Source organism: Tenebrio molitor, chromosome 3 (assembly GCF_963966145.1).
Source record: "Tenebrio molitor chromosome 3, icTenMoli1.1, whole genome shotgun sequence".
NCBI lineage: Eukaryota > Metazoa > Arthropoda > Insecta > Coleoptera > Tenebrionidae > Tenebrio > Tenebrio molitor.
The window spans coordinates 14,820,864-14,834,636 of NC_091048.1; the positions used below are offsets into that span (position 1 = coordinate 14,820,864).

At 34.2% G+C, this 13,773-nt stretch overlaps 2 protein-coding genes across 8 annotated transcripts in view; one reads left to right on the forward strand and one right to left on the reverse strand.

The window, feature by feature from the left end:
• The window catches only part of LOC138125983 (4-aminobutyrate aminotransferase, mitochondrial-like), a 48,218-nt gene extending 46,217 nt beyond the window's left edge, over window positions 1-2,001 (reverse strand). The window contains exon 1 of the mRNA XM_069041602.1: window positions 1,728-2,001. Within this exon, the coding sequence (XP_068897703.1) occupies window positions 1,728-1,773 (46 nt within the window). The 5' untranslated portion in view covers window positions 1,774-2,001. The remainder of the gene's footprint in view (window positions 1-1,727) is intronic.
• Arms (Ankyrin repeat-rich membrane spanning) overlaps window positions 1-13,773 on the forward strand; it is a 43,532-nt gene that overhangs the window by 7,342 nt on the left and 22,417 nt on the right. Inside the window, exon 1 of one of the 7 annotated variants that reach the window (XM_069041589.1) lies at window positions 2,062-2,393. The exons of 4 other annotated variants lie outside the window; for them this stretch is intronic. In XM_069041589.1, the coding sequence (XP_068897690.1) occupies window positions 2,277-2,393 (117 nt within the window). In that variant the 5' untranslated portion in view covers window positions 2,062-2,276. Of the gene's footprint in view, window positions 1-2,061; window positions 2,394-2,480; window positions 2,685-2,704; window positions 3,048-13,773 lie in introns of those variants that run through there. 2 more of the 7 variants (XM_069041590.1, XM_069041593.1) reach the window with 2 other exon arrangements.

The window sequence follows — 13,773 nt, forward strand, 5'->3', positions numbered from 1 at the left end:
AAGCTTACTATGTAACCTGTGTAACTCCGGAGAATAATTGGTTACCTACAAAAATTACTTTACGCTGTTAACAGAATTAGAATGTCGTCTACGCCTACTCTAAATATATATTTATTTGAAGGCCCGATACATACAATAAAAACATTTCCGAATACATATTGCCACCGTTCATTATAGAAGGTTTTTTCTCGTTTTTCCTTCAGGTCGTGGTGAGTAGAAAATGCATTGTTATATTACGTAATTTTACACCAACAAACAGTACTTCTTGATCACCCGTAGTTCACTTTTAGTACTTTTAGTTAAGAGTAACCATCTTAACTAAAAGTACTAAAAGTGAATTACGGGGTGATCAAGAAGGACTGTTTGAGTTAGTAATACTGAATTTTATATTTAAATGGAGTAACTTGCGGTTGTTGACGGCTTGATACTCGTACTGACAGCCGCATCATTGACAAATATTTGACCTTTCAAATTAAATTAAACATGCTGGTGAATCTGTTCGAGAGCCTAAAAAGAAGAGTTAGAGCAAAATGGGGGGAGCACATCGATCATTTCCTTTAGTTAATTTTTAGATAATTGTTCTGTATTTCAAGTTTAATTTTTGTATCCTTAATTTTTACTCTCATAATCTACCATTTTGTCGTTGTTATGTTACGTCAGATATCTGTCAAATAAACCAACAAAACATATCCGGTTGCAGTGTTGCTGAATAAAAAAATGTTCTTAAATGTATTGCCAACTCAAACAGTCCTTCTTGATCACCTGTATTTTTGTTAGAATTATATAAATGTAGAGAGTAGGCCGGTTCAGGATTACTCTCAGAATTACGTATCTTAAATTATTGCTAGTTAGTACTTTCAAGATTGTTAAATCAATAATTGTGTAGGGTTTAAATTTAGAAAAATGCAAGCAGTCGTCAGCGAATACGGTAATTTATAATTATCGTTTTATGTACAAAGATAAGCTTCACTCAAATTAAAAAGAATTAAAGGTAGATAAAGATATGTTACTTGCGCATAAAATTAAACACACTTTACTCTTTTATTAAAAATTTATTTTTTGTAATTTGCTTCCATTTTGATTCTCTAATAGACATATTAACGAACGCGACGTCATCAATTGGGATGTCCTTACGTTTTACGAAAATTTAAATTACAAAATGTGCAAAGAATTATTTATGAGGATTTATCAAGCAACAAATTCGCGACCGTATTTCTGGGAATTTCACGTATTTCAGCGGGCGTACATGAAAGATTATCTTTCATATTCGTGTTTTGTGACAGAATTTGGATAAAACAAAAGGCGACTTTGAAGACTTGATCAAATTTTCACTTTTAAAATTAAGACATTACCAACCGCCACGAAAATCCCTAAATCGAGGAAAGTAAACATTTTTGTTTAAAAACGGCTTCAAAAGGGCAAATTACAAAAAACAGTATAAAAAAACTCGTTTCACAAGACCATGAAGCACTCATTCTTTAAAATAACTCGTGGCTACGCCACTCGTTTTTTAATCTTGAATTCGTGCTTCGAGACTGGTCTTATGAAACTTGTCTTTTAATATACTATTTAATTCGTCCACAGTAGATAATGTTAAGTTGTAATTGATTCACTTTGTGCGCACTTTTTATTCTTTCTGACACTATTACAAAATGAAAAGCAAATTTTTTATATAAACACTAGGAATAGACAGTCGTATAAACAGAAACAAATAAATTAGAACTCACCATTTTTGACACCACTCCCTGTCGCTTTCAACTTATCACTCATCATAAACGTGTTCAGGTGTAAATCATAAGTTGCGTCGAATGTACCCAATTGATAATGTTGATAAAAAAAATCAATATCTAAGTGCTTACTTTTAATATTATTATCGTTAATATTCTAAACGTAATTGCAAAAGCACTCCGCCATTTTGCACCAATATCTGTATTTACACTATATGTTTATTTCTTTTATTATTGTTGCATTGAACTAATTAAACCCTTTATCTGTTATTTGAACACAGTAAATTGAGCGAATCCTTATCGCGTTAAATTACCTTTCCTAGCAAGGCATTAGTCTTATCTGTCAGTGTGGAAGTCTCAATTCATGTTTCTAAAGTTAAAAAAATTATAAATGAAAGAATTGAAATGTTGTTCGAAGACACGTGCTTAAATACCGATAATTAATACGACTTTGCGCTCAAAATAAATCATAATAATTAGACGTCGAGTGTTAATGCTAGTCGCACGCTGTTTCCATAGTGTCCGGTTTAGTGTCATCCTGGGACAAAGATGTCCCATCGAAGAGTGGCCTCCCGCGCTCACAGCATCAGCTACAGCCCCATTCCGAACGTTTTCAGAGATCTGAAGGGCAAGTGGAGTTCGGATGGCAGCCACAGAACTACAGAGGTAAACAATTGCGTCAGAACCTTGAACCAGCTTCTTCGAATCTGAATGACTCCAATGATTGATAAGACGCTGATATGTCTCGATAAACAAGCAAAACGAAACCATTAATCCAGTGTAATACACGCGTTCATACAACCAGACATGAAACGTAAAAAAATCGGAGGTTAGCGACCACGCGACATGTCGAAAAGCGTCGAAAAGTTGCCCCTTTTAGTGTCGCCCCCTCGCAGGTACGGCTCGGTGTTCCCGTACTATGAGTTTCTCAGAGCCAGAATGCAGCTAGAACAACAGGTAATCTGGATTAATCGGCAGATTAATGTGATGAAACGATCTGTCTTCGAGGGGATGAAAGGATTCCGGTTTCAATATTTAAACAATTTGCAAATAATGTTATCTGTTCATTAACAACGTGTATTTTTGTTTTAGTTTAAACTTATAAAATTGTTTAATCTGTGACCGCCTTCAATTTATTAGTGCAGCTGCTATTGTTAACTTGTTGTTCTTTCTAAATTAGAATGTTGCCGCTTTGTACACAGTAGAATTATATTAAGTAGCGATTAGAGATTCTTGGCATTTCTTTATTACGTTCGAACAAATGAAGAGAAGTGGTGCTTAGGAAAAATGTTTAAAGCAGGCAGGCTTTTTCCGGTTCAGGTATTGATTAAATTTATTTTTTTATTTAGTTTTTGTTGCTTTTTTAAAGTGATAATGAAAATGTTTTGTAAACTGATAAATGAATGACACTAATATACATGATTTCCGTATTGTGTCACTTATTATTCACAAAATCACAAGTTGACATCTCAATGCTTATTTATAGACGTATAGGAATTATTCTACACTATTTTTTTACAATTCCCCTAACTAGATGTTTCAAAATCGATAGGCTCCATTATACATATTTATTTTAAAACAGCGTTTATAAGTGATATACAGAGTGAATGATAAAATCTGCTACGAGCTCTGGAATCTTTATTACAAATTGCATGACGACGATCAATAAAATCAATTGAAATGGCTTAATAAATACAACTACATTTTGATCTAATTAGAACAATTTCGGTACTTACTAGATTTTAGCAGCAATTGTCAATTGCCTGTGATTTTTTTTTGTCAAATCTAATACTCGTATTTAGTTTTTTAGTCGGTTCAGCCATGTATAATATTTTTCTAAAATTTTTCTAAATTATTTAAAAAACAATGTAGCAATAACAAAAACATATTTGAAACATTAAAAAGACACAAAATTATAAGTTTTTTGAAATTAGGTAATTTATTGATTAAAAATGTATCAAGGTACAATGATTAATGATATGATTTACCTATTGATGCCCTTTGTATCTAATCTGTTTAAAATAAATGCAATAATCATAGATCTTATTTTACTACAAAAACCCCAGTTTGTTACATTATCATTTTCAAGAATTTGCTGTAAAAAATATTTGAATTAGAAATTCAAAAAAGTATTCCTCTTTAAGTATGTCCAGTTTGCATTTACTTCTGTGGCTCCTTAATGACCTTACGCAAAATATTTTTTCGAGATTTTAATTATTCATGGCTATACAGAGAATTTATCGGTCCCGGCTACTTACTTAGTAGTGGTCGTTAGGTCATGTTAGAGGCGCTTGCGAATTTGAAAATTTAATTTTTTTATTAAAAAATTAAAACAAGGGTGCAAATTGTAAAAAATAACATAAAAAACTTGTTTTATAAGGGCATTGGCGCACTCGTTCCATACCAAACTCCCCTACGGGTCGTTTTCTACACCTGGAACTCGTGCGCCAAATCAACCCTTATAAAACTCGTTCTTTAATATACTATTATAAAACTTAAGAGCACTCGTCATTTACAGGCACTCCTGACTGCAGCAGTCGTGCTGCAAAGCTGACTCGTGTCTTAATATTAAGTTTTATAAAAGTCATGTTTTAATATACTACAGCGTGATCAACAATGACTGAGTCTGTTGGCGATGAAACAATTGAAAAATATTGGTGTTTTTCTGTAATGTAATTGGCACTGACCGAATGTTTTAACTTAACACGACATTAAAAAAAATTAGGTTATGTCAAGTATGTTTATGCTATTACCAAAATGACCCTTTGATGGTAAACGTCAAATTCGCCTGTCAACTCTATCAAAGCTGACAACCGGAAATGCGTTTAGATTACAGTGATACCAAAATCATTCAAATTTTCATTGTTACCAACAGATTCAGTCATTCTTGATCACGTTGTATTCTTTCATACTGGAAGTCTGTTCTGCACCATAATTTTATTTTTAAAACATCAAAAAATGACACCGCATGTAATTGCAACTTCTTCATCATATTTTAATAAGTTCGCTGCATTCATACGTTATTTTGTTAGAAATATCGTGTTCCGTTATGATTTTAGTGCGATAAAGAATTTACCGGGTTTTACCTAAGTTTAGCATTATCTTTATTTTAGCATAAACAGGGTACAGTTGGTTGCAAAAAAAACGGGAAACGAAAATGTTTCTAATGTAAATTTGATTTTGTCCATTTGTTAATTTAATTAATTGTCTACTTGACAATAACTATCAAATAATTTTGACGTTAATTCTAACCTACTTCTCGTAAGAGGGTTTCACACTATCAAAAAATTGTAGAAATGTGTCAATTTTATTCTCACAGTTTCGGTTTTTTTTTGCAACTAACTGTAATAACTCCCTAATAGAGTCTGATTTTGAAGGTTGTGGAAATATTTTAACCTGAAGTATAGGGCATTCATTTTAAATGTTGGGTAAAATTGTAAACTCAAAACACCATAAATTACAAAAGCGGCAAATTTTCATTGTATCGGTACCGTAAAGTAGGAATCCGTCTGTTCATATAAAACTGGTACCACGTCGTACTTTCACATCTTATCGACGAGCAAAAGAAAGAGACGTTAAAATATCCACAAGTAAAAAAAAATTAAAACACATTTTGTGATCAGTGACCAAAAAAATGTAAAGACATTGTTGATTTAAAATAATGTATTTGGCAAATAAGATTACTAAATAAAGAAAAAGTATCCATTACATGTATATTTTAAAGTAAGTAAGAAATAAATAACAAAATACGTAAACAAATAAAAAATTAATCGTCATCTGAATCAAATTCACTAGATGATTCATCAGTATTGGCAACAAATATTAATGGTTCCACTTGGTCTTCTAAAAGTTGATCTCGATCCCACCATTCTTTAATTTTGGATCCGAATATATTGAACACAGTTTTAGATTCACTGAGTTTCGGACAAGTGTCAAAGCCGGCAAGTTTTATTACAAAACCCAACATTTAAAATGAATGCTCTATAGTACGTGTTAAAAGAAGGCAATACATACGGGGTCATTATAAATGATTGTCTCATCGCAGTATGCGTTGGTGACGTAGTTGAATGTGCCGCAAGCTTTATAACATGAGTCTAGTCTAGCATCGCCGATAGGTAGCGCTGCTGGCGGTAGTGTAAGTTTGTCTACTAGTTTGTCTAACGTTGCGAAGCTGGCGGCACATCCCAAATTTATGTGGGTTTTCAACGCCAACTGCAATGGGACAGTAATTTATAATGACCCTGTATAATCCAACAAATGTTAATGGTTTACAAGAGAATCAAAGGAATCAATTTGTTTGGGAAACGCTGAAAAATTTCAAATTTGGCGGGCTGTTTTAACGTACGACCAACCTAAAATGTCAGCATTCGAGGTTCGAGGTTATGTTTGGTTTTTATCGTTACAGCCTGTCGTTACAGCTTTTTGAGTTTCATCGTGAATTTTGGATAAAATTTGTAAAGTGATGATAAAATAGTGCCTGCAACTTATTCAGAAAACAAAAAAGGGTAATTGTTTACTTTGGCTCCCGGTCGGATTTTCGTGTTTTTTCTGGCCAGACACCCTTAGGGCGACTTTGACGCGACCTCTCCTCCTACATCGTTTCCCACCACTCAAACCTTGTGCAAATGCCCTTGTTTTTCTCTCTTGTTGTGTTTCAAGGTCGCGTCAATGTCTAGTATAACGAAAGGTGAAGGAAAATCATTTGCACAACATTTGAAGGTAAGGGGGATGATCAGAAGACGCCGTAGAAAACGTTGGAGCCTATCCCAGTGTCGAACGCGACCGGAAGCTAAAGTAAACACTGACCCAAAAAAGGCTTAAAACAACAAAGTGAAAGGACTGTAATTGTGAGTAAAAATATAAAATGAAACATCAAAGAAGTTACTCAAAATGCCTGCTATTGTTTACAATGCAAGCTTCAGTACGACGTGTCCAAGGAAGCCAAACTCGATTCAGAATACCTCTATTTTCACGAATTTCCTGAGCGGCATTTTGAACGTAATGAGGCGGAGGTAAAACTTAGGGATCTAGTAGATGATTTTTAACAATCCCAACCCACACGTTAATTAAAATGACTCCTAGAAGTGACACCCTCGGATTTCAAGAAGAATACCTTCTTCTTCAACTAAAATGCGATCTTCTCGTTAATTTACTGGCTCCCAAACTTTTTTGGAAACATTTTGAGCCCCTTTCTCTCGAAAAATATCAAGATTTGTAACGGGTGACTATTAAAATTTTCACTTGGAGTTGGCTTTGAACGAGTTTTTATTTTTTCTGTTACTTTAGACACACGCAAGAACGAACGACAAATGTCAGTCAGTACAATTGAAACATAACCAAATTAAGAGAAAAAAGATTTATTGAAATGTCAAACTTGTCAGTGTCTAAGGTGCAACGGAAAACAAAGAATGATCCATAGCCAACCCTAAGTGAAAATTTTAATAGTCACCCGTTATAAGGCATCATTGGCTCAATCGCTACCTTTTGTGGGGTTCTATCACAGGTTAAAATATCTGCACAACCTTCAAAGTCACTCTGTAATTTGATACTAACTTTTTTGGTCATGGGACCAATAAATACGAAGACATATTTACTGAAAACTCACTTTTAACATTTTTTATGGGTGTAACGTTTTTTGTGTGCGACGGATCGACTTGAATTATTATTTCTACTACTCGTATCAAATCAAAATACAGTGAACATAAAGTTTGGAACAAAATTCATAATAGCATTATACCGTGTGAGCAACAAGTACTGATTGAGTTGGCAATAAATTCTGGTAATTTTTGGTGACTTTTATGTCATGTTCCAAGGAGAAAACCATTTTATTAATAAAAGATTACAAAAACCAAGACGTTTAAATTTGAAATGTATACCAGGTGTCAATATTGTCAATAAAACAAATTCAGTCTTGAAAATTTTATGTAAAATTGTTGCTCACCCTGTATAATGTGTTTAGGAAAATCGCTCGTACAGGTCAATTTTATTTCGAAAAATACCACCCTGTGACGTGCAACTTGTTTAAATGTTTAAGGGCCGGTTGCACCAACGTGAGTTAAATTTAACTACAGATTAAAATATACGAAAACATTGTTATAACAATAGGTAACTAAGGTAACGAAGCATTTTAACCTACAGTTAACTTTAACTGGCGTTGGTGCAACCGGCCCTTAATAATCGATTAAAAAGTTTTACCAGCAACAAAAGGAATCGGGTGGAATTTTTTGATGAAACGTATAAAAATAAAAAGGAGCTATGTACTATTGCGGGCAAAAAAAGTAGGACATCAAATTTCTGTCAGTTTTGAAAAATTCGATGTAGTTCAAGCTTTATTGTCATTTTTTTGACACTATTCTAGCTGACAGTTTAAAAATTTATTTTATACTCCTATTTTCCTTTTCCAAATGCCCTCTTCTTTTGATAAAAGTAGATTTTGATTGGGACCTTGCATTAAATAAATATTCACTACGTGCTTACTTACAATCAGTCCCTGCAACCTACAATACTTAATGACAACGTCAATCAATTCAAAGTAGGGTTAGAATCAGATAAGGGTTATTTCACATTAAAAGTCAAGACAATGACATTGATGTCCCAATTTTTTTGCCCGCAATAGTACTATGGCCGACAATAAATTTAGGCCGGCCTGTCATTGGCTTGACATCAAAATGTGAAGCTGGCATTATATTCAACTAACCCCATTTTCGATTTTTGTCATTCTTGTCATCGTGACAGCGATAATCAAAATTAAAATTGGGAAAAGAAGCGTGCACCAGAGAGTAGTGCTACTACAAATCGGTTATGCTAGTGCGTCATGATCTGTAAGTTACGAAAAGGGCGAAGGAAACGCCAAACAGCTTGAAAACCTTCAGTTTGACAAACTGACACATCAGTCATAATGATAATAAACAAGACTTTGTTATATATAGACAATTGGGAACTTCTACCTATCAATCAGTACGTTTTCTTATATTTTAGGGCGAGTTCTGTCTTTTTCTTTTTCACATGCTCTTTCCACTTCAACTTTGTGTCCAGAGTCATTCCAAGATATTTCGCCGTATTAGCGTAGGATATTACGATGCGCTTCATGTTAACATTATGCTGGCCCTCTATTCTTTTATTTGTAAAAGTTATATGTATAGATTTTGCTTCATTCAGTTTGATTCGCCAGACACGAGTCCATTCGGTTATTTGCACTTTGCAATCTTCTAGTGCTACTGCTAATTTCTCGACCAACTGCTAATATCGCCGTGTCATCTGCAAAGGTGGCCATGGTGATGTTGTTTCCTTTTGGTATATCATGCGTATACAGTAGATAAAGCACTGGGCCTAGAACGCTGCCTTGGGGCACTCCGGCCTTTATATCTTTGAAATGAGAGTATTCATCTTCTTGTTTTACCCGAAATATCCTTCCAGTGACGCATGACTCCAGCAGGTGCACATATTGCTTTGGCAAGATCTTGTTCAATTTACTCATCAGTCCTTGATGCCAGACCTTATCGAAGGCAACGTCCAGGAATACTGCCGAGCAGATTTCCCTTCCCTCTAAAGCAGTGACGGCTCGTGTTTCGCGAATATGGGTCGGCCGAACATGGGTAGATCGGTAAAGCTCTAATTAGTCAATTTAACTTTTTGATAGGCATCCGCGTGACAAATGTAGGTTCATAATTAAAAAAATGTTACATAGTAAAACTAACAAGTGCAAGTGCACTTGGCTGCCCGTTAACCATATATTTTTCTGGTACAGAGTTTTAGAAAACGCGCGATTATGACCACTTTTCGATTGTATTAAATCAACCATTGAGGGTTATGGAACTGGCAATTTCTTCACAAATATTTTGTCATCATAAGACAATGTATGAAATTTATTTACCAATAAATAGTTAATCAAATCGGCATTGGTATCTTTTACATTTGCCATTGTCGGTGTGTTTACCTACTTACCACTTACACTCACAATTTAAATAATACTATAATAATTAATAACAGATTAAACACACAAAACAGAAACAAAAGACGATACGTTAAACGGTTAGGAGCAGACGTGAATTTGAAATTAAGGAATTAAACTACGCAAACGCAAACTCTAAGGTTCTCGATGATAAATAAGGTAGCGACAACTCATTGTTTTACGGGATGTTTGTATCGTGTCGATTAACTTGCATAGACTCCAAATTAAGTGAGATGGAAATATTGGCGCAACCGTTGTCGTTACCTTAGCAAACTCAGTTTAGCAGCGCCACAGCGCTGCAACAGCTGTCGGCCAAATTAACTTTTGCCGGGGTTGTGTGAAACGAGCTAAGCTATCCGTTACAAGTTACAGCAACATAACTTAAGATTGGTGAGACGAGACAGCTGGACGTATTCATCGTTTCAAAATCGCAGTGCAAAGATTAGTCTGTGTGCTCTCGGCAAATACGTCACTGGCCGACCCTTCCCCTTCCTTGGCCGAATGTATTTATTACCTATTTAATAAACACTTGCCGCAGGAGCCTAGGAACGGCTTTGTCAATTATTGTCGTAGTTTTGTAAATATTCGTATGCATTTAATTTTTGTAATGGTGAAAAAATAACTTTAACTTCAATATCTAATTTAAATTGGTCTTTACTGAGGCAATTAAAAAAAAACGATGAAGGCGAACAGACATCATAATTTATGTTTAGTAGAATTTTGCGTTTATTAAGTGGATTTTTATTTACACACACTTTTTTTTTTCAAAACTATCCTGGATGCGTTTAGGTATTTATACTACATAATATGTGTATTTACAGCACATACGGTACACAGTACAATGTAATTAGGTACGAGACAGAAATGTAAATTGTAATTTAAGTTGTTATTTGTGTTTGAAGAAAAATAACGTAAACATTTTTTATCAGAAAGTATGAAAATAAAATTCGTAATTATGTGTGGTACGGCCCGGCCGACTCGGCCGCCCCTAACGAGCCGTCACTGCTCTAAAGCTTCTTCTGTTACGTTTGTTATACGATGTACCTGGTCGATTGTATTATGTTGCTGCCTGAATCCGAATTGATGGCTCGGTATTAAGTTTTTATTTTCAATTATCGGTTTCAGTCTTTTTAAGAGCAGTTTCTTAGAGTTTGGAGATAATTGGCAAAAACGATATAGGCCTGTATGATTTAACTTCGTTAGCTGGTTTTCCTAAAGTCTATTCAAAAATCAAAAAACCACCACCTGTTGCTTTAGGTTGGTAAAATTTAAAAAATCCTAGGTAGATATTTTTTCATACTATGTTGGTAACTATAAATTATGACATTTATTTGATTCAAAATAAAATTCAATTGCTTTGAATTTCGTTCATATTAGCAGCATGTTTCATTTATTTATTGATTCTTATTATTTTTACTTAAACATGTCCAGAAAAACAAGACACTTAATAAACATTTAACCTCAAAATTACAAGTCTCACCAAATTTTACACTAGACAACGTTGCCGATAGTAATTATCGAGGAAAATGCGACGTTGGTGGTTTTTTGATTTTTGAATGGACTTTAGTTAATGTAGCATTATCATCTCTGCCACTTTCCAACGGCTAGGCATATGTTGCAACCTGATTACTGCATTGAACAGGTATGTCAACATTACTATTGCTTTTTTGGGCAGGTTTTTTACTAATTCACCTGTAATAAGGTCATACCCCGGGGCTTTCTTTGGATTAAGATTTACTTTAATCTCGTTGGCGATTTCCTTTGAAGTAACTAGGGGAATTTTTTCATCGTCTTGGTTATTATTAAGGTTAGGCGGAAAATAGTTGGCGCTCCCCACCAGTCCGCTACAGCGTCGCACCGCTATCTTTTCGCTGCGAGCGTGAACCGTGGATCATTTATAATACGAGCGCGGTGCACTGGATCGTGATGGTGGGAGGTATTCTTGACGCGCTCACTATTTTTCGCCTAAGTCTAGTTATTATATTCTTCCTGGCTCATGGAATTATTTTGAGCTGTATAGTGTTGGAATGTTTGCTCTAGATAATTAGCAAAAGTCTCCGCTTTTTCTTTAGCGCTTTTTGCCAAATCACCATCCGTTTTTCTTAATGGCGGTATATACAGGGTTATTCACGAGAGGGGTATTTCTGAATTTCTTTTTGCCGCAACCCATTATACACATTGCAACAATATCTTGATTTCAAATTTTGAAAATAATTATAACTGAATCCACGATGGCTCTTAGTCCTGTCTCTTTGACGTTAAAGCAAAAAATCTTTGTCAATTCGAAAAATTTGTTTTTACAATAACGACGAAAAGACTGACATGCTCCTCATTTATGGAGAGTGTGGAAAGAATTCTGTCGCCGTTGCGGATGTTTACAAGCCGATGGTAAACACTTCGATTACCTTTGACATTAAATTAATTTGTTAATTTATTTGTTGAATTTTGATTAAATACAGGTTATCTGCCAATCTGACATTTCTGACAAATCTATCCAACTTACTTTGATTTCTAATTTAAAAGAAATAACATTTGATTTAGTAGTTACTGCCATTGGTATTGTTGGTTGCGGCAAAATAAAAAATCAGAAGTACCCCTCTCGTGAATAACCCTGTATGTTGTTGGTTTCTTCAGGTTCCTGGTAACTCTCCATAGTGAGTAGTCTGTACTTCTTTCATTTGTCAGTTCTCTTAGGTAACACTTGATTGGGGAGTGTTTCAAGTTTATAATTTCACACTTTAATTGTTGTGTAAGGTCGTTTAATTTGGTTTTGTCTGTTGCGTTCCTAGTTGTTTTTATGGGAAGATATTTATAAAAAACTTAAAAAAAAAATCATGTTTAAATTTTTGCATCAGAATGTGGCTAATGGCGTATAAAATCAATATCTGCAATCCGTTTCGAAAATCTTTCATAGTTTTTGAATGAAATCGATTTTAATGGAAAAATTGCTTTTATTGGTTGTCTTTGGCTTGTGGTCTTGTAAATCTTCTTTAACAATGACAACCCTGTAAAACTGACCTGCTTAGGTGAATTTGTTCGATTTTACGAATAGAGTTGTAAAGAACCCACTGCTGTGACAATAAAGATCCCCTAATAGATCTTATTGTTAAGATATTGGAACATTATGTCGTAAGTCATGAAAATGAAATGAAATTTTGAAATATTTTAACGAATTCACATTCAGCAGATAAAATTGCAAGAGCTGTCAAGAGTCATTGAATTGCCCAAGAATGTTTTGTCTCTGTTTAATATGGAAAAGCTTGGTTCAGGTGCTGCTTGTTGTTTTAGGGATTGTAACAATAATTTTCTTAAAAGCATCTTTTAGACTATTTTTAAGTAAGTCAATAAAAATCTGTCGTCAACTCGTCAATAATAATTAATTTAAATTCACCTCTGACGTAGATGATATCGAAGGTTCTTTCAGAATTTTTTTCCGGAATTAGCTTTTTTCGATATAAGTACTCTGTCAGGTCACTTTTCAGGTAGGTATAAGGTCGAAATTTGAAGCACGAGGCGTTAGCCGAGTAATGCAAAACAGGTCGAATACCTGAAAAGTGACAGCGCACGTGTATTGAACAACGTGTTTTGTCTTCGTTTAGACAAAGTCTTAAAAAACATTAATTTTTTCAAAGGAAAGTTTAGAAAAATTCACAAAGGTTTTAATAATATTCATTTCATTTCATCATTAAATAATGCAACAACCACTCTAATCAATTACAAAATATGTAACATTGCTAACACCGATTGTAACGAACTTCAGAAAATTAAGAAATAGAAATTTACACAAGGGCGATGTTTAATTTTCAATGGTCGATCTTGGATTGGTGGGAGAAATGCCGTTTTTAAAACTCGGGAAATTTTTTTGTTGTTACTCTCTTTCCATCCATATAGCATTTTAACATTTTAGATAGTAGTTTTAATAGTGATTTTCTGTTAGTTTTTGTAAAGACAAATGACAAGCGTATTTTTTTTATTTTATGGAAGAGAAACCATTTCATAATATTGTCAAATGAAGACTGATAAAACGAAATTCGTGATTTTGTACTTGTGTAGGTATGTGGCTTTTCCGTTAGAATTGCGTTTTGTTAAGTTTTA